The 20601-nt window shown below is 36.5% G+C and overlaps 1 protein-coding gene across 2 annotated transcripts; it reads left to right on the plus strand.

The window, feature by feature from the left end:
• The first annotated feature begins 207 nt into the window (after window positions 1–207).
• arfip1 (ADP-ribosylation factor interacting protein 1 (arfaptin 1)) lies at window positions 208–20569 on the plus strand. 2 transcript variants are annotated; one of them, XM_056772924.1, is made up of 9 exons: window positions 209–365; window positions 1693–2030; window positions 8810–8908; window positions 9388–9493; window positions 15892–16004; window positions 16387–16608; window positions 17145–17302; window positions 17412–17586; window positions 18637–20569. In XM_056772924.1, the coding sequence occupies exons 2-9, from the start codon at window positions 1695–1697 to the stop codon at window positions 18796–18798; spliced, it is 1371 nt and encodes a 456-aa protein (XP_056628902.1). In that variant the 5' UTR covers window positions 209–365; window positions 1693–1694; the 3' UTR covers window positions 18799–20569. The 2 variants fall into 2 exon arrangements, with proteins under 2 accessions (XP_056628910.1, XP_056628902.1); XM_056772932.1 differs by lacking the exon at window positions 1693–2030 and having other exon boundaries at window positions 208–365.
• Window positions 20570–20601: the final 32 nt, after the last annotated feature.

The raw sequence follows: 20601 nt of genomic DNA on the forward strand, positions 1-20601 counted from the left end.
AAAAGAAAAGAAAAGAAAATAACTTATATTCTCATGAAATTTCCTGTGTCTATTATATAACTTATTATCATCCTTCTGAATTTTTTTCCTCAGTGCGGTTTCTTGATATTATGATCCCCTTATATTGTTCTGTCGGTGTTTTGTTGCCATTGTTCATTTGACCACTAGGAGACAGACGTGCTGTGGATCTAGTATATGAACTGACACACTCGTCCTCTTCCGGGTGTTTTCGAAAAGACTTTCACTGAGCAGTGGAGGGACTCAGTATGCTCGAATGATACAAACATTAACTCCAACTCAATCAAGATCATTTATATGAAAAGATCCGTGCAGCGACAAAGAGAGCGGTTGTAAACGTAGTGCAGGTGAGTGCTGTTGAACAGGACCAACTGTTGCATTGGTGCTTATGAATAATGGCAGGGATGATGGCTACATTAACGCTTATACTCGTCAGGTTTAATCCTTCGGCACGAGGAAAAGTGAGTTGAGGAGGTTCAATCTACCGGACTATAGAATTTGATCATGTCACGTCTTCGATAAGAAGATCCAAATACATTAGCTTAATGTCAACTAGTTGTATTTATAAGATTCAAAGTGGGCATGATCGAGGAAATGCAGAGCATGTTGGTGGTACAGAGTGTAAAAGCACAGGAACATAGAGTTTTGAAACATAAGTCGACCGAAGTGTTTCTAGCATAGGAAGTACTGTAACTCAATCGCAACTTTATGACGTACTGGCGCAACAATGTTGCAACGTTCAAAGATGAAATCCCAAATTAAAGAAAAAGGAAGTGTAATCAACCAGCAAAACTTGAACTTTAGAAGCGGGTGTTTTATAGTTTTATATATATATATATATATATATATATATATATATGTTTTATATAGAGATTGTTTTGCGTTTGGGTGTGTAAATAAACAATTGCTCTACATTGTAAAGTAGAAAACGTTTACGTGTCCGTGACGCCGGTGAAAGTAAACTACTATGGAAAAGGTTGGTTCATGAATAGTAAATGATCACGTGACTGGACGCTCAAACGAAAGATAAAGAGCATGACCTGATTAAAATATTTGGGTTTGCCTGTGTTATAGTGGGGTTTGTAATTTCTTGTCTAGGACCGTCGTTTCCTCATTTTGCACTTAAAGGGACAGCGGACTTGTTCCTGCAATTGTCTATGACGTACCCTCCTTTAACATTCATTTTCTTCAGTTTTGTTAACAAAATACACCTTTTTCGAACTTTCTTTATAGGATATTTATATCACAGATTTGATAAAACCGTTAATGATAATCAATGCTGGGGCACTTTTAGATTCTGGAATTCACTTCTAGAAAATTTGATATATTTAATGACATTATTAAATTAAATAAGTAAGAACTAATTTTTAGAAAACCTCTTTGAGCTGATGGACGTTTTTAAGCACACATTATACCAAACCTAAATTTATTGGTACATAAGTGTTATGGGCATGTCCATGTGTGCACAGACCATAAACACAGTTTTTTGCTAAATAGATTTTGGATTATCATGAGCTGACTATGGTTTTGTTATGTTTACTTTATAATTAACGTGTTAAAACCTTTTCTAAACCATACTTTTGGTTCTGTATAGACTTGAGTATCGCTTGAGAGCGAAACCCTCTCGTCTCTGGGAAGACTTGGTCAGCTGCTCACATGTATGTTTACTTTCAGGAATGTCAGAAGCTAGTTTTGAGTCAGAGAAGAATGCCTCACAGGATAATGAGTTGGACCCGAAAGAACAGGGCCCTCAAAATACCGCTGACTCTCAGAGCCAGTCAGAGGCTAGTGAAAACAGCCTGGATGAAACACACATGACTGAAATTGACATCAATGAAAACAAGGAAGCTGGAAACCACAGCCATATTGTGAATGATGATGATGGTGATGAAGATGATAATGAGGATCAGGCCAAGACAAAATCTAGAGAAGTCCTTAAAGACGTAAAGGAAAATGCTGATGTTAAAAGTACCAGCAGTGTGGCATCTGTGAAGACAGAAGCTGATGTTAAGGTGACAATAATGATATCTATTTAGAACTTGTAGCTTGGGTAATAGTTGATCTCCTTCATATGTTGCTGTGATTTCAGGTATGAGATTATTTAAAAGTGGAAAATATTCTTTAAATTAACGAAATTGGCCCCAAATTAAGAAGAAATGCACCTCTGCCTGAATGCTACAACATAATAAATAATGTGACAGTGAAGATTTTTTCTCTTTCAATCTTTTTGCTAGGTGTTTCTTATATCTTTACTTATTCTAGTAAATCTGGTGTGGCTGTTGCTGCTTTTAAGCATTTTGGTGATGGGAATATCTTATTTGTAAAATAAGAATCATCTAAAATCATGCATGGTTAATTTAAACAGAAAGTTATAATTTATAATTTGAAGTTTGTATTTTTGTGCAGGTTGACATTAACGTGTAAAGGAACATTTAGGTTAAACAAAACTTTTATGAAGTGTGATTAAAGGGATAAAAATGCTCGCAAAAAAATCTGACATCCTTTCTCACCCTTGAGTTCTTCCAAATCTGTATAATTTTTTTGTTCTGATGAACACTGAGAAAATAATAGGAAGAAAGCTTGTAACCAAACAGTTCTTTGCAACCATTGACTAGGAAAAATTACACTGGTACTCCAAAGGGTCCTAGAACTGTTTGCTTTCCTACATTCTTTAAAATATCATCTGTTGTGTTATAAAATAAATGTATAAAGACATTTGTCCTATTATGGTAGTCAATGGTGGCTAAGAGCTGTTTGGTTACAAGCACTCTTCCAAATATCATCAGATCAAAGAAGTTAAACAGATTTGAAACTAGTTGAATGTGAATAAATGAACAGACAGAAACTGTTCCTTCAGGTGATATAACTGGTCACCATTTCTTCTAGTTCTTTTTTGTATGAGCTTCTTTACTTCAAGAACCTCAAGTTAGGCCCTTCCTCAAGATGTCACTGGGAAACACTTAAAGGGATAGTTCAGCCAAAATCTTGTTTATTTACTCACCTTCAAGGCCACCCGAGATGTAGGTGACATTTTTTCATGAGCAGAACCATAAAGAAGATTGTTTGGTAAATCCGCAGCCCTCTCTGCTTCATATAATGGGAGTCTATGGGGTCCACCTGTCTAAGAGTTCCTAAAGCACATAATTCCAAAAAGCGGCTCCTGGCGACATTTTGACGTTTCCTGAAGCGAATCGTTTGAAATTTTCATAAAACTGAACTTCATTTTTAATAATATTAGCCATAATGTGCAGCCCCTGCACACAATCGCAATCTTTTTCTTGTAGTATTTGGTGGCGGATGGCATACCAGCGTCTGGTACGTTTAGCGCCACCTGCAGAAAGGGAGTGTTGAGGCTGTACAGTATGGCTAATCTTATTAAAAGTGACGTTCAAATTTATGAAAATATTGAGCGAGTCACTTCATGAAACGTCAACATGTCACCAGGAGCCGCTTTTTGGAATTAGTTGCTTTAGGAACTCTTTGAACGGCCGACCCAACATACTCTCATTATATGAAGCAGAGAGGACTGCGGATTAACCAAACAAACTTCTTCATGGTTCTACTCAAGAAAAATTGTCACCTACATCTCGGATGGCATGAGGGTGAGTAAAAAAACGGCAAATTGGAGTTTTTGGCTGAACTATCCCTTTAACTGTGCATCAAATAGCATTTGTTCATCTTAATTAAAGGATTTGCTGCGAATCTTTGTCTGAGATGTATAGTAGCTGAACTATGCATTTTCTTTCCTCTTTATTTAATATTCATTAGACATACTGTATTTCGCTTAGCATTTATAAAGAGATCAAGATAACACCTGTCTTCAGTATGACTGATCAGATTGCTGATGTTTCTGTTGTTCTCTTTGTTTGTACGTATCTAAGCAACTCAACTCTGGGGGACTCTTATACTGGGCTTGACCGTGAGTGCTGCGATCATCAATGCTGCTTTAGAAGCAGATCTGCTGGTAGCAAACTGCTTGGAAAGAAGGGATTTTCATTTATGTAAGGGGTAGATTTGACCGTAAAAGACAACATTGGCAGTCATGGACAAATGAACCCTCTCACTTAAAACGTAATGATGATTCTTAATCTATTTAGATTTTTTTAAGAGTAACCTGCAAGATCTGCTCCGGTCAGTTGGTTCATTTGAGAGGGATTTTCAAGCCATTGACCTCCTGGCGGGATGGCATCAAGTGGCTTTGAAATATTCATGCTCTGTTATTGGACACTGTGTGCTGTTTTCACCAGCCAGACAAATAATAGACCTGTCGAGAAGATTCAAATCACTGAGACGTGAACCTTAGTAGATCTTTTTGTAGTTCTAAACTTCAACTTTCATTTTAGTTTGAAACACACAAAAAACAGAAGAGACTGAAAGCTCATTCATCATTTACTCTCATTGCATCTATTTGTAGTACTGTAAAGTTCTGTTTGTAGTAACCCAGCACTGAAGTAGTAACAGTACTGTCTGTTCAAAAGTTCAAGTGTAATTTCTCAAGACACATTTAATTGATATCTGTAACTATTTTACAGAACACTGTATGCTTGGATTACTTATTCACTTAAATGGTCATTGTTTCTTTAAACACTTCATGTGTTTTCCGACCTTAGACTGACCTATAAAGGTTTCTTGTTTTATTCAGCTTTTTTAGTAAAAAATAAATATCAATATATGTTTTACTTTGATTCTCAAGCTTTATTAATAGGACAGTGGCAGACACTTAATCACGGGACACCAGCCTTTTATTAGATACCTCTATTACAGACCTTGTTCAGTGCTGGAAGTCAGTAGGCCTTTTCACACTTGAAATGGTGAACCCCGGGTTATTCTTAATCCCAGGTAAACAGAATCCTGGGTTATCTGTTTCACAATTCACACTGTTTATGATTTTCCAGGGGTTTAGGTAACCTGATTTTTCAGACTGTACCTCACTAAACCCTGGGTTAACATTCTTATTTGCATATTTGCCGTGTCAACACAGTCATGATCGGATAAATACAGCAGTGTCAAATCGACTGAATAAAAATAGTGCGTGGTCCCTTTAAATAACCTCTTGCATCCGGGGGAAAATGACGCCTCGCAAATCCTTTTTGGCTGTTTTAAGCTTCCAAGGACGTTACTTACTCAAATAAATAAAAAATTCAAAGGATTGGTTACACAGTTTCTGTGACTGGCACAGCTTGTGAAATGAGGTAAGCACTGTTCAGTCTTCCACCATGAAGACTTGGAAGTAAACGCCCACTGCTATGATTGGATAGCAGTTTGCGTACTAAACTTAGTTGGAGACTTCTGTGAATTTGTTTAGAGACATAATGTCAGGTTACACGTTTGCCCTATTCGCACAGGATTAGGTTTATCTGGAGACCTCGTGTGATATATAAATTACCTCCCCACATTCGCACGGGATAAATGAAGCCTGTGATTTTGCGCAAATTTACTGACTTATTTTCCAGATGTGATGGCAAGGCTTTGCGTATAGTTTGTATAGCCTATAGTTGTACGGTGTTTAATGCTATCAGTACCTGTCAGCATTTGAGACCCGTGATTGCAAATCTCAAATGTTACGGGAGTTTCCACGATAAATAAACAATAACACCATAATACCAAAATAATACCAAAACACTTCAAATCAGCCTCCATTATTTGCAAACGGTGGATAAAACCTTAAAAAATGATATATGAGCACCCCAATCACAAGATGCCGATTTGCACTGGACTAATATTATCTAGTATATTAGTTCCGTGCAACTTCAGTTACTTCACTACTGTCATGCGCAATTTATTTGTCTTGTAGTATTGTGATACTATTGGGCAGGGCTAGAGAAGTGGTTGTTAAATTTTTCTGGGGAGGCAGTGTTCAACTTATCAATGACATCCTAGATACAGTTGAAAGAAAAAGTATGTGAACCCTTTGGGCTTACTTGGATTTCTTCATAAATTGGTCATAAAATGTGTTCTGATCTTCATCTAAGTCACAACAATAGAGAAACACAGTCTGCTTAAACTAATACCGCACAAACATTATACTTTTTCATGTTTTTATTGAACACAACATGAAAACATTCATAGTGCAGGGTGGAAAAAGTATGTGAACCTTTGGGTTTAATAACTGGTTGACCCTCCTTTGGCAGCAATAACCTCAACCAAACGTTTCCTATAGTTGCAGATCAGACCTGCACAACGGTCAGGAGAAATTTTGGACCATTCCTCTTTACAAAAGTGTTTCAGTTCAGCGATATTCTTGGGATGTCTGGTGTGAATCGCTCTCTTGAGGTCATGCCACAGCATCTCAATCGGGTTGAGGTCAGGACTCTGACTGGGCCACTCCAGAAGGCGTATTTTCTTCTGTTGAAGCCATTCTGTGGTTGATTTACTTCTATGCTTTGGGTCGTTGTCCTGTTGCATCGTCCATCCTCTGTTAAGATTCAGTTGGCGGACAGATGGTCTTAAGTTTTCCTGCAAAATGTCTTGATAAACTTTGTAATTCATTTTTCCATCGATGACAGTAATCCGTCCAGGGCCTGAGGCAGCAAAGCAGCCCCAAACCATGATGCCCCCTCCACCATATTTCACAGTTGGGATGAGGTTTTGATGTTGGTGTGCTGTGCCTTTTGTTCTCCACACATAGCGTTGTGTGTTCTTTCCAAACAACTCAATTTTGGTTTCATCTGTCCACAGAATGTTTTGCCAGTAGTGCTGTGGAACATCCAGGTGCTCTTTTGCAAACTTCAAACGTGCTGCAATGTTTTTTTTGGACAGCAGTGGCTTCCTCCGTGGTGTCCTCCCATGAAGTCCATTCTTGTTTAATGTTTTCCTTATTGTAGATTTGTCAACAAAAATGTTAGCATGTGCCAGAGATTTCTGTAAGTGTTAAGCTGACACTCTAGGATTCTTCTTCACCTCATTGAGCATTCTGCGCTGTGCTCTTGCAGTCATCTTTACAGGACGACCACGCCTAGGGAGTGTAGCAACAGTGCTGAACTTTCTCCATTTGTAGACATTCTGTCTTACCGTGGACACATGAACATCAAGGCTTTTAGATATACTTTTGTAGCCCTTTCCAGCTTTATGTAAGTCAACAATTCTTGATCGTAGGTCTTCTGAGAGCTCTTTTGTGCGAGGCATGGTTCACATCAGACAACGCTTCTTCAGAACAGCAAACTCAAAACTGGTGTGTGTTTTTTATTGGACAGGCCAGCTTTAATCAACACATCCAATCTCATCACATTGATTGGACCCCAGGTTGGCTGACTCCTGTCTCCAATTAGCTCTTGGAGAAGTCATTAGCCTAGGGTTTACATGTTGTGTTCAATAAAAACATGAAAATGTATAATGTTTGTGCGGTATTAGTTTAAGCAGACTGTGTTTCTCTATTGTTGTGACTTAGATGAAGATCAGAACACATTTTATGACCAATTTATGAAGAAATCCAAGTAAGCCCAAAGGGTTCACATACTTTTTCTTTCAACTGTTGGTGCTTTTCCAGAACCTGGTGTTCGCTGAGCTCAATAACAGTTGTAATTTCAGTAACAAGGGTGTTTTCTGTTCTGACACTTACATGATGTTCGTTTGAATACAATTAACTCTAATATAACAAAAGCTCGGGTTAAAATTGAGGTCTTAATTCACTTTAATAGTGGAATACCTTGGGGTATGTTGGTCAGTTAATTTGTGAAAAAGTTATTCTTTTGGTCTTGACTGGTCAATATTAAGTTTTCTCTAGTACCTAACACAATTGTAAATTTGTGCTTTTTCTCAAAAGCAGTAATGTTAAAAAAAGATGTACGTTGAATCATTTTGTGTGTTCTCTTGTAATTGAATTCATGAGTCATGACCTTGGCATTGCTATCTTCAAACGTGTTATTTAAAGTGATAGTGCAGAACAAAAATGTCTGTAATCAATCAAAGGCAGTGCACATTCACTTCTATTGTACGAGCAAAAACCAATGCAACTCAATGGGTACCACTGTTGTTTGATTGCCAACATTCTTCAAAAAATATTTCTTGAATGTTCTGTAGAAGAAAGAAACTGATATAGGCTAAATGTTGGAAATATCTAGAGGATGAGGTAATCATGACAGGTTTTTCATTTTTAGGTGAACAATCTTTTTCCAGATATTATAGATATTAACAGAATAGAACAGATTAAGATCTCTAGATTAAGAATGGGTAAAAGTACTTGGAGGCATTGCATATATGGCTACCTAGCAGGATGACTTCCCTTAAACTAGGTTACTTGGACTTATAACTCATAATTGCTTTAGTGTGACTTTCACTGCTTTACAGCATGTAAAACCAGCAGGAATTTCAGTCTGACCATTGTCAGTTTGTAGTTTTTATAATAATCACTTAGAGTGATCACTTCTAGGTCAGAATTATGCCTAATTATGTGTCTGTCTGAAAAGATTTACCTCATATTTGTTTATCTCTATTCTGTTCATATATACTTACTATTAGTATTCTGTTTAATGTGTGTAACTCCTCTTTAAAAGGGAGATATCAGTGTATCATTGATTGAAATGATCACCAGATGGCAGCAGTGTAGTTAAACTAATATGTTTTGTACCTGGTTAGCATCCTGTCATTGTTGAATCAATGTCACAAAGCAACTGCTTATCTGTATTCTGTAATACATTTTGTTCTTAACCATTCTATTTTTTATTGGCTGTCGTGCTTATTTGCAAAGCTTTCTGGTGGTGGTATTGCTCTGCTTTGAAGCGTCTCAATCTTCCAGCTTTTGTGTTGTTTTAATGTCTTAGTTATCATGTTTATGTGTGTGTGTGTACTAAAGGAGGCTATGGCAGATGAGGCCCACAGAAGCCCAGCTGCTCAAATCTCAGTCACCAGAAACGGAGAGTCCGACAGGAGTCATGAGGATGTGTTTCAGAGGGTAAGATACTCTACCCATAATGCAGTTGCACCAGCGCACACGAAGACACTCAATCTGATCTGAACTAGGATCTTATTCACTTCCAATGTTTCTCAACGGTTCTTGTCCTGAACAGAGGCCAATGAATTAACAATACTGTCCCTAGTGTGAATGTTGCCAGTGTACTACATACTGATGAAAAACAATGAAATACATTCTGTTTTGATTGCGCGTTCCTCGCATGACTGTAATTATGTTTTTAATTATTAAGGATGTGCAAACTATTATATAATTTACACAGTAAGTCACCAAACAGTATTATATGCTTAATACACTATGGCTATTGTATATCAACAGAGTTGCTTGTGTGTTACTTATTTTATTGTTAGTTGTCATTTGTGACAAACTATGAAAAAAGTAGAAAGGAAATGACACTAGTAAAAACAGTAATTTATTGAGGTAACTTACTTATTAACTATCCTCTTTATTTTCCTCTTAAGGATGTGCCATATGGTTTCTCCTCTGGACCAATGATGTCACACTCCCACAATTCACCTGAGAACTATGCAGTGAATGAGGGAGTGGTCGAGGTGGGGCCATACACAGGTACTGTAGAATTTACATTTAGTCATTTAGCAGACACTTTTATCCAAAGCGACTTACAAAGAGTTTAGGGAGCAATAAGCGATATGTCATACAGGAGCAATAATACAATAGGTGCCAACACAAAGTTATTGGTTTCAACCACTACCTATTGAGAGAATAAGAGGTTTAGTGTTCCCCCCCCCAATTTGTCTGTCAAGTATTCACAGAAGAGATTAAATGTTTTGAGAGATGTGGTTGACCTGACCGAGTTAGGAAGAATGTTCCACCAGGAAGGAGAGTATATTGTTTCCTTAAGCACGCTTTGTATATACATATCCTGTAAAACAAATTATTTTTCTCAAAGACTATTGAAATGTAAGGTTTTCATTAGGTTTGTATAGTGGAGAATGGTATCTTTACTATACTGTGCATCATAATATGAGCCAACAGTCTGTTATTTGTTTATCCATGTTGTAAGTGTGATGTGGAGAGGCAGGATTTGAATTTGAAAAGAAAGGTGTTCCTACCTCATTATGGATTCATCTGCTATCTTTTTATCTGCTTCCCCCTTTCATTTTTTTCTCATTCTCTGTGTGAATTAATTTGTTGGTTGGAAACCTGGCAACCTGTTGGATGCTATGGCTGTCCATCCCTTTTTATTATTCAGTCGACATTTCCCTGTCACTTTTTAGGTTGGGTGGCTATGGAGCTTGTTTCCTTTTGCCTCATATGAGCTACTGATAGTGAAACTGATTTTGTTTGCTATAGAAGAATAATTTTTGTTTGAATTGTTATTTTCTTTCTCTTGATAAAGTATTTTTGATGCTATGCTTTTAAGTACTGAAGACGCTAGGTGTCACCGGGCTGCAAAAGAAGAAAACACATGCAAACCATAAAAACACCAGGAAATTCACAAAGCCTCTTCATTAGTTTGGCGACACATGCCCTGCAAACCCTCACAACACAAATACAGAAATGCGTTGAATATTCTCGCAACACAAACAAATACAGAAATGCGCTGTAAAGTGGCAGAAACAACAAAGGAAGTGTTTCCGGGGGACTGAAAAAACTGATACACCATGGCTGGGAAGCGTTTCATTTCACTGTGGCCATACTCCTCGGTGGAGTTATCAACAAAGAACTTTTGTTCATCATGTCAAATATACTTAATAATTGATAAACAACATGAAACTTTTTCGACCTTCCACGTAAGTGACACTTATAAAAGCATGTAAGGCAGTACAATATGTTTCAAGGTTTGTAATTGTTAAATTGTTCAAATCGGCTGGCTAGAATAAAAAAAATGCATAAAACTGCGTTTAAACCATGGGGCAATCTTTCGGTCTCTCTCGTGAAACCAACGCAGAAGTGACGAAGACTGCAATTCATCGACTGGCCGCTAGCGGCTGGCTCCAAAACAGAGCAGAATCTCATTGAGCCCCATGTTAAAATGACCAACTTTACAGCACAAAAAAACATGTTTACAGCTGGCACAAAAAATTATTTTGTTCAATATAGGTAATTTTTCCCTTCATGACAACTTTGAGGGGGTGAATTTTTTTATAACTCATCCATTTAGATTATATTAAGCCTTAAGATTCTGCATAATAAAGGGTGTGGCCATAATGACAGCCAGTGGTATATGGTTTTCTTTAGTATTTTGTTTACATGTTCTTCATGAGAAACAAGCATTAATGCCTATTTTACTCTTTAAATTCTGTTCCTTAGCCTGTAATAGTAAAGCCAACAGCGGAGAAGACTAAATTTTTCAAATCGCCTGGCTAGAATAAATCAATATAATAAAAACAAATTATGCTTGTACTTATTTGACTGCTGCGTCTTTGCCTATTAGTATATGTGAAGCTCTACTGTAACTCTCTAGCAATATGAAAATGCATTTTAATTTGGTCAACCATGTGAAGATGTGCAGTGTGTAGGATTCAACTCGTGCGCTTTTTTAGATATGTCATGGTGCATCAGTTTTTTGAGTCCCCCGGAAACACTCCCTTTGTCCTGTGTGGCACTTGAATCGGGTTTCTGTATTTGTGTTGCTAGAATTTGAAGTGGTTTCTTTATTTGTTTTTGTTACGAGAATTTGCAGTGCCAAACAGGGCATGTTTTGCCAATCTAATTAAGATGCGCTTGTGAATTTTCTATGTGCATGTGTTTTCTTCCGTTACAGCACGGTGACACCTAGCAGATTCCGTATTTAAGACCTCCATATAACTGCAATTACTACTTTTTTAAAATGCATTTAAATGTATGTATTTATGTACTTTTTAAAACTTAAATGTTAAACATTTGTTATGATTACCAAACATTCACATCAAACATACAGGCAGTATCATTCAACAGGCTAAGCTGTGGTTATGTTCATACATGGCTGTATTTTACAAGAAGTCTTTCAGGCTTAGCGTATATAACATGAAATTCACCGTTGACCATTTTTAGGGGCGGCTGGCCAAGCCACCACAACTTCAGTTGTTCCCAGTAATGCGGCAGCCAGCCGGCTGGCTCGCAGCAACACCGATAGTCAGGTGGAGACACAGAAAGGTACCACAAAACAGAAGATACCTTCCTTATCTCCTTACTAACTGCACTGTCAGTTTTCTTTCAGTCTGTACCATCATAAAGACATTGTTTCTCTGTACCAGCTATTAGTGATGTGTGTTAAAGCGGAAGAAACACACACAGTTTCTGCCAATCTCATATTAATCATATTAATCTTGAGTACCTATAAATTAGTATTGCATACTTTGTATCTTCGAAGAGTCTTTAGTTTGATCACATTTATAAATGATAGACACAGCTGTATGATTATTTCAAGAAACAGTCGACCTCCTGAAGGCGTGCAGTGTGCATAACTAAAACATGCATACACAATACATCATTGCATTATTATTTAAAGGTGACATCATACGAAAACCCCACTTTTTCTGTGTGTAAGTGCTGTAAACGGGTCCCTGGTGCATCTAGCAACCCAGAAAACGTGAAAAATATAAACCCATAAGTTTGTTTTGGTGTGCCTTTTCCTGCAAGCATGTGAGAAATCGAGCCGTTCAGATTTCGTTCCGGTTGTGATGTCCAAGCGGATTTTATTATAATGTTATCGCCCCTTATTCTACACAGTTCCACCCACTGTGCTCCACCATTATTGTTTTCACAAGCGACAGCAGTGTACGTGACGCCATGGGTAAAGTTTGTGGACAACATGCAATGTAGGAAGAGTCCAAACCTAGGAGAAGACACTATTTTATTTTTAGTGGAAATGCCTCAGAAACCATAAGAAAAAACCTGCTTGTTTGCAAAAATCACTTCAAGCCCCAGTGCTTTTTCAACCTGGGACAGTACAAGCATGATTAGCTTCAAAGTTGTTCCTCAAGAGGGATCAAGACCGACTGAACGAGACAAAACTGCCGATGTGAGTAATATTTATCAACAGTCTAAATTGACGTAAGTTGACCATATATATAACATTAGGAGGATAATGTAGCATATCATAGCGAAGGGAGCTAAGTCAGTCACAGGCTAAATAGAACATTCAAAGCCAGTGTTAAACTTACTAAGTGCAGATGAATACTTGGGAGTTTAACTGTGTGAATGTTAATACATTATGTGCGTTAATATGTTTAGCTGCGGCAAGCTGTTTGTTTTGCTAATGAACAGGGGCGAACACTGCATGTTAGTTTCGTTTTAAACGTCTAAATCATTTGTGCTTAGGCTGAAAAGTAATTCACAGCTTTCTAGTTATGCTTTCACATTGTGTGAATAATGTTATAAGCCCTTAAATCCATGTTATTTCGCTTAAACGCTTAAAAGCTTAAACGGGTTGCTGTGAGCAGAGCTGTTTTTGATGAGCCAAGAAGGGTTTTGTTAACATAGCTGTTGATTGTTTTTAAGCAAAATATGTTCCAGACATTTTATGAAGACCCTATAAATCATACCAACTTGCTCGTGTGAGAAAACCTTTAATATCTTTTGATTCACTATAACTTTGTGTTGTTTACCTTAAGCACGTTTGCGCCGACTGGCAACAAAACACAGACATATGACTCTGGTTCACTTACCGCATGCAGTTCGTGCGCTGGGACAGCTCCATCTTTCAGTTTCAAACGATCTGCAAATTCAGCGTTATATTCTCAATTTATGTAACATTCGTCACCAAAATGCAGTGAACAAACATACATAGCTGCCCTTTAGTACAACATTGTATGTCCGTGCACTTTCTCTCTCCGGTTGACGTGTGGGCGTGCTATTTCTCTCGCTCACGCTGGTTGACGCGTGGACATGCTTATCCGGGAGAATTGTCAAATAAGGGACCAAGAAAAGTGGTTAACGGAATATCATGTTAAAAAAAAACTTCCTGAAACATATACTAACCTTTGGGGAGTGTATTGAGAACTTGTCAAGTTGACTATGTTAAGCATGAAAAGCCAGCATGTTTAAGCTTGTAAAGAAGTCAGAATGCATGAAACACTGTTGAACCCCCCAAACCCCTTCAAAAACAAGGTTTATCTTCAAAAGACATAAACTAGAAGATTATTAAAACTGAACTTTATAGCTTATATACATATGTGATTCTGTCAGGTCTGGTTAATTTATATAGCACTTTTCATAATGTGCATTGTTCCAAAGCCGCTTTACAGGAGAAAATAAGAAAAACACAGAAAAGGTTAAACACAGCACAGTGCATGGTGTTTATAGAACAAGCAAGCTCATTCTTGTAAATAATATCTAATAAATGCAGTCTCCCGGTGGTTTATTTAGCATATTATGCATTAAGTGAAAGCTTGGCTGAAAAGATGTGTCTTTAATCTAGATTTAAATTTGGAGAGTGTGTCTGACCCTCGAATAATATCGGGAAGGGTATTCCAGAGTTTAGGTGCTAAGTATGAGAAAGCTCGACCCCCTTTGGTGGATTTAGTTATTCTAGGTGTTATCAAAAGTTTTTGATCTTTTGAAGAGTTTTGAGATCTTAAAAGAGCGTGATGGGTTGTTATGTGAAAGAAGATCTGCTAAGTAGGTAGGGGCTAAACCGTTTAGAGCTTTATAAGTAATTAAAATAACTTAAAAGTCAATACGATACTTAATGGTTAGCCATCGAAGGGATAATAACATTGGGGTTATCTGATTGTGTTTTCTTGACCTGGTTACAAATTTGGCAACTGCATTCTGAACTAACTGTAGTTTGTTTATTGATGATGGAGGACAATGACTAAGTAGTGCATTACAGTAGTCAAGTCTTGAGGTCACAAGCTTCTCTGCCTCAGCAACACATAGAATATTTCGTAATTCGGCAACATTTCTAAGGTGGAAGAAGGCTGTTTTTGTGACTTTTGAGATGTGATTTCCAAATGACAGGTTGCTGTCTAATATAAGTCTTCAACTGTATTTGTTAGAGTAACAGTGTAGCCTTCAATTTGCAGGTTATAATCCGAAATATTCTCCTTACATGTCTTTGGGCCGATATTTAATATTTAAGTTATATTAGAATTTAAAACAAGGAAATTACTAGTCATTAAATTTTTTATATCTTCAATGCAAATTGCTACCAATTTGGATAGCTGGAAGGAATCATCTGGTCTTGATGACATATATAGCTGAGTGACATCTACTTAACAGTGGAAGCTAATTCCATGTTTTCTTATAATGTTGCCAAGGGGCAGCATGTATATGGAGAATAGCAAGGGATCTAAAACCGATCCCTGAGGTAATCCATAATTTACTTGCGTTAGATTTGATGATTCCCCATTTAAATGGACAAATGATATCTGTCTGATAAGTAAGATCTGAACCATTGCAGTGCCTTTCTCTGAATACCAGTATAATTATCTAAGCGATTTAAAAGTATGTTATGGTCTACAGTATCGAACGCAGGACTAGGACTGAGATGTCACTTTTATCTGATGATAACTTTATGATGCTTAACTTTTGCTCAACTTTTTGATGGTGTTTTTGTTTTTAAATCCTGCAGCGCTGTGATGTGATCTCTTCCCGTTTTTTTTACTTTCCTTTTTTATTAACTTTAGGTTGGCGCTCATTCTGCTTCATTCGCCCAACAACCTTATAACTTGATGATTGTCAGTCATGAATCATTTAGTCTTTTCCTGTAAGAGTTTACTAATGCAAAACAATGCACAGCTTTTCTATTTTCTGACTAAAGGGACTCATGCTTTCTTTTTTATATTTTCTGGGAAAATCATATTTTTGCTCAATACTAGAATCGGATTTGTTCCATGTTCTCGAATTGTTTATATGATTATGTAGAAGACTGTACTCTTTGTACGACATTTGATTTTGCCTAGTCACACTACATACTCATCACAAAACACTTATGCAAATTATTTTCGAAGCCTTACTCTGGGAATATGAGTAAAGTAAGATTTCATATTTTGATTTGCATGTCATTCTGTCATCAGGTGCTTTAAGAGAAGAGCAAAATGCTGGAGCTGTGGTCCTTGCTGATGACATGAAGAGTCCTGCCATTGAAAAACTGGAGCTGGTGAGGAAGTGGAGCATCAACACATACAAAGTGAGTAATCCATGTTGTGGTTATGATTGCATCCATATATATAGGTACAGTCTTAACAAGTCTATAAAATGGGGGTAAAGGATATTGTTTTGGTTAAAGTTATTGACTTTTAGCAGACATTTGGCACAATATTAAATGGATAGTTGGAGAGGTTAGACCTAAATGCTCTTTCCCCAATCTATTCACCATCATTAGATCTCCACCTTATATTATCATTGTCAAAAATTGTACAAAAAGCTTGTTTATTTATGTTCCATATGCACAGCTGCAGTAGTCTTTTGTTTTTATTTTTCTCATTTAGTTATGTTTTGTTATTCATAATACTGTATATATTATTTTCTATTTGTACTCTAAAAGACATGTATTATGTCACTCTCTACAGTGCACTAAACAGATCCTATCAGAGAAGTTAGGTCGTGGTTCCCGTACGGTAGATCTGGAGCTGGAGGCTCAGATCGAGATTCTTCGTGACAATAAACGCAAGTATGAACATGTGATCAAACTGGCCCAGACACTTGTCTCTCAGCTGGGACAGATGATGCTGACGCAGAGACAACTTGGAGACGCATTTGCTGATCTCAGTCTCAAGACACCAGAGCTACATGTAAGTATTAAAAAATATATATATAGTTTCATCTTAAGGCCATGTTATACTCACTATATATGTCCTCAAAGTATGTCTAGTATGTGGATACTTGTTATGACAGGTAAAAGGTGTTCATACCAAGTTTTTTGCCAAAGTGGATGCATTTTGCATTTCCTGTGATCGAACCCATGACCTTTGAACTGATGAACTTCCAGTTGGTCAATTCAAAATTCATAATTGGACAATGTGTGTTTGTATAATGTATAAATGTACTGATGGTAAGAACAATAAAAGCAATTTTGACGATACAGTACAACTGCCATCAGTGCAGAAATACTTAGTTTTCCACAACCACTATAAATACTTAATACTTTATGACCAGACTATAGCCAGTAAGTGACTTGATCCTTTAGGGAAAAGCATTAAATTGTTAAATGTTTAATTGTTTTATTAAATGTTTGCTGATAATTTTATTTTGTTTTTATTATTACCCAAATGCTGGCTGTCTGACTCATAAATACCCATTTAATCTTTATTTTCCTTTTGTGCTTCAGGAGGAATTTGGCTACAATGCCGACACCCAGAAACTTTTGGCAAAAAACGGAGATACTCTTTTAGGAGCTATTAACTTCTTCATCTCCAGTGTTAAAACTCTAGTGGACAAAACCATAGAGGACACCTTGATCAACATTAAGCAATATGAGACCGCAAGGTGGGATACTATTTATACTATAAAAAAATGTACTGTACTTTTGGGGGAAATATTTAGCAAACTTGCAAACAATCCCTGCTGATATAAGAGGTCTGTCCTCTTTCTGTAGGATTGAGTATGATGCGTATCGCACAGATTTAGAAGAGCTCAATCTGGGTCCACGGGACGCCAACACACTGCCCAAGATTGAGCTGTCTCAACAGCTGTTCCAGATTCACAGAGAAAAATATGAAAAGATGCGTAATGATGTCTCGGTCAAACTTAGGTTTCTAGAAGAGAACAAGGTAGGTGAATGTAGCTTTTCAAAACTGTAATACTGTAATGGGTATGTGTTGTTCTTCTATCATAACACTAGTTCATTAACATATTTTTTTTACTGAGTTGGTTTACTTGTTACACAGCATTACCTTATTACTTTTAAATAGCCACTAGTGTGACCAAATTAAATTGCATGTTTTACAAACACTCCTTTAGCCAAAGACGTATACCTTTAAATGGATAGTTCACACAAAAATGAAAAAAAATTGTACTTACTGTCAAGTTGTTCCACACCTTCATAAATATAATTCTTCTGTTGAATACAAAGAAAGATATTGCCTGAATGATTGTAAACAGAGACTTCTAGGGCACAATTGAGGGCCATAGTAGAAAAAACTACTACTAGGAAGGTAAATGGTGCCCCAGAACAGTTTGGTTTCAAACATTCTTCAAAATATCTTCTCTTGTGTTAAATAGAAAAAAGAAAGATATACAGATTTGATGGTAAGTACATTATCACAGAATTTTCATTTTTGGCTGAACTATACCTTTAAATCTAAACTGTGACCTAGCAAGACTTACTAGTTCAGAGGAACCTTTCTAAGTTCACCTTCTGTGAAGAATCCCGACAGTTCTATTTAAATTCATCTTGTGATTGTTTATGTATATTCATGTTTTTCTTCACAGATAGATTCTATGTAAAGGCTTCTGATTTAGCTAGTAGCTAGCTTAGTAAAGAGATTTTTTTGCTTCAGAGCGATAGCCATGTACAGTCATCTAAACAAACAGAGCATTGTTTTGACAGCACCATAGCCACTGTGTTTACAAAACGTGTTTCATTCCCATAAATTGAAACTCAAACATTTATTAGAACATATTTTGACTCGATACCAATTAACATTAGACTTTCCTGGTTATATTTCAAGTACATGTACTTAATGGACTGATGTGACATTGTGTGACAAAATAAAATACTGTATGAAACACTGTATCTGCTTATACAATATATATTCATACTTTTGAGTATTGCAGGTGATTTTGAATTAGTCATCGTGTTTTTATTCCCTTTTCCTCAGGTGAAGGTTTTACACAACCAGCTAATTCTCTTCCATAATGCTATCGCAGCATACTTCGCTGGCAACCAGCAGCAACTGGAACAGACCCTCAAACAGTTCAACATCAAACTAAAGTTACCAGGAGGAGATGCCCCCTCTTGGTTAGAAAGCAGCACCGACTGATCCCCCTTCCCCAAAGTAGTATCTGAGCGGATGGCAGAATGCTTGAAAGATGTACACTCCATAAGAAAACCAAAATGTTTTGCTATCATTCCTTTCCGTTTTTTACTCCGTTCAGGACACTAAACCTATCAGGAAAATGTTTAAGACAGGAAACCATTTTGATAAAGAAGAGCAATGTATTGCCCCTCTTTATGCTATGTCTGACTTGACACTTGACATTTAATTTTAAATAAATGCTTTTTGGCTTCACTGAGAGAGTTTACACTCTCTCTTGTGCAACATAAAATAATCTTGTTTCGCTATCAATTTGCCAGCACTTTATGCTATAGGAAAAACAAACAAATTAAAAGAAAGAAATGACAATTCAGAACCAAACTGGTATTTGGCTAAAAACTGCTATCAGCTCTTTTTAGTTGATAATATGAAACAATTATAGACTTAAGTCTAAAATGTTCCTATTTTCTCATTTGTAGACTTCAGTAGTGCCCACCTCTCCCTAATCTTTATTTTCTAATAAAACCACATAATTGGAAGTTTTGTAAATCTAAAAAGGAAGGTGGAACCGAATAGGGGATAAGGATAGTAATGTAGTACAGACTTGCAGCAGTTCCAGTATACTTTGTTAACTGTTGTATAAGAGGGAAAGAATGGGATAATCACAGGTTAAAAATGTCTAAGCTTTAATCTTTAATAGTTGCTGTACATTTTTAAAGTGAATTTATTTTAGAGTGCATGGGAAATTTATGAGGTTTAATTTCTGACTCAATGTGCCTTTCTCTGTAAAATCGAATTCGGTGTTGGCAGGTGTTCTGATTACTATTTTACAGACCACAGAATGGACCAAAACACACCTACTTGCAACCCTGGATAATCACACAAAGATATTTTATTTTCAATGCTTACCTATGTGCAAGATAAGCAACTTCTATTTAATCTGCACTTGAAACAATCTCTTTTATATGTTTTTAGAAGTAATCACTTTTTGCATTCCATTTCCTCAATCAGGACGCTGTTTTTTATTAAATATAAACCAAATTGACTTGACACATTGTACAGTACCTTGTCAGCTGCTTCTGTTGTTAATGTTTTTGTTTAGGATTTGTTTTTTAACCTTTCCTAAACCAAAAGAGCTCTTTAATTCACTACTCTCAGATTACTACATTGTCCAATCAAACTCATAAATCTAAAACTCTCTATTTATACTATATTAAACTAGTATCTGCACAGATATTAATTGCATGTTCACATAGTAGATTTTGGCATTCAAAGATTTCTAGCATGAACCACGGACCTGTTTTACCAACTTTTTATTTAATTTACTGTTGTTTGTAACTTAGTTCTGTTCCAGCAGCAAACACACACCAATGTACAGTAAATATGTAAGAGCTCACATGTATAGGCATAGAAACACATCTATATATTTGCAAAATATTGTATTTTACATTGGTATAAAATATTTCTTTTTTAATATTTGTTAAGTGATGAATTCAAGCGTTTGAAAGAAAAATCCTAAATGTTGTTTATGGGAGATTTTTTCCATTATTGAATCATTTATTCGATTTATTTATATTCATCCTATACTTGCATCTTGCACACCTTTAAAATTCAAACATGTTGTGGCAAATTACTATGATCATGATTTAGCATAAGCCTGAATATTTCCTACAGAGGGCACTGTTCCGTTTCATACAAGTTCGATTCACTTGATTCACATTGATCAAATGATGCTGTGAACGGGAAGTGTTTTTTAATAAAGGAAATGGTGCCTTAATGTTCTTGTCTAATTGTCTTTTCATGATGTAC

This window comes from Triplophysa dalaica, chromosome 2 (genome assembly GCF_015846415.1).
Source record: "Triplophysa dalaica isolate WHDGS20190420 chromosome 2, ASM1584641v1, whole genome shotgun sequence".
In the NCBI taxonomy this organism is placed as follows: domain Eukaryota; kingdom Metazoa; phylum Chordata; class Actinopteri; order Cypriniformes; family Nemacheilidae; genus Triplophysa; species Triplophysa dalaica.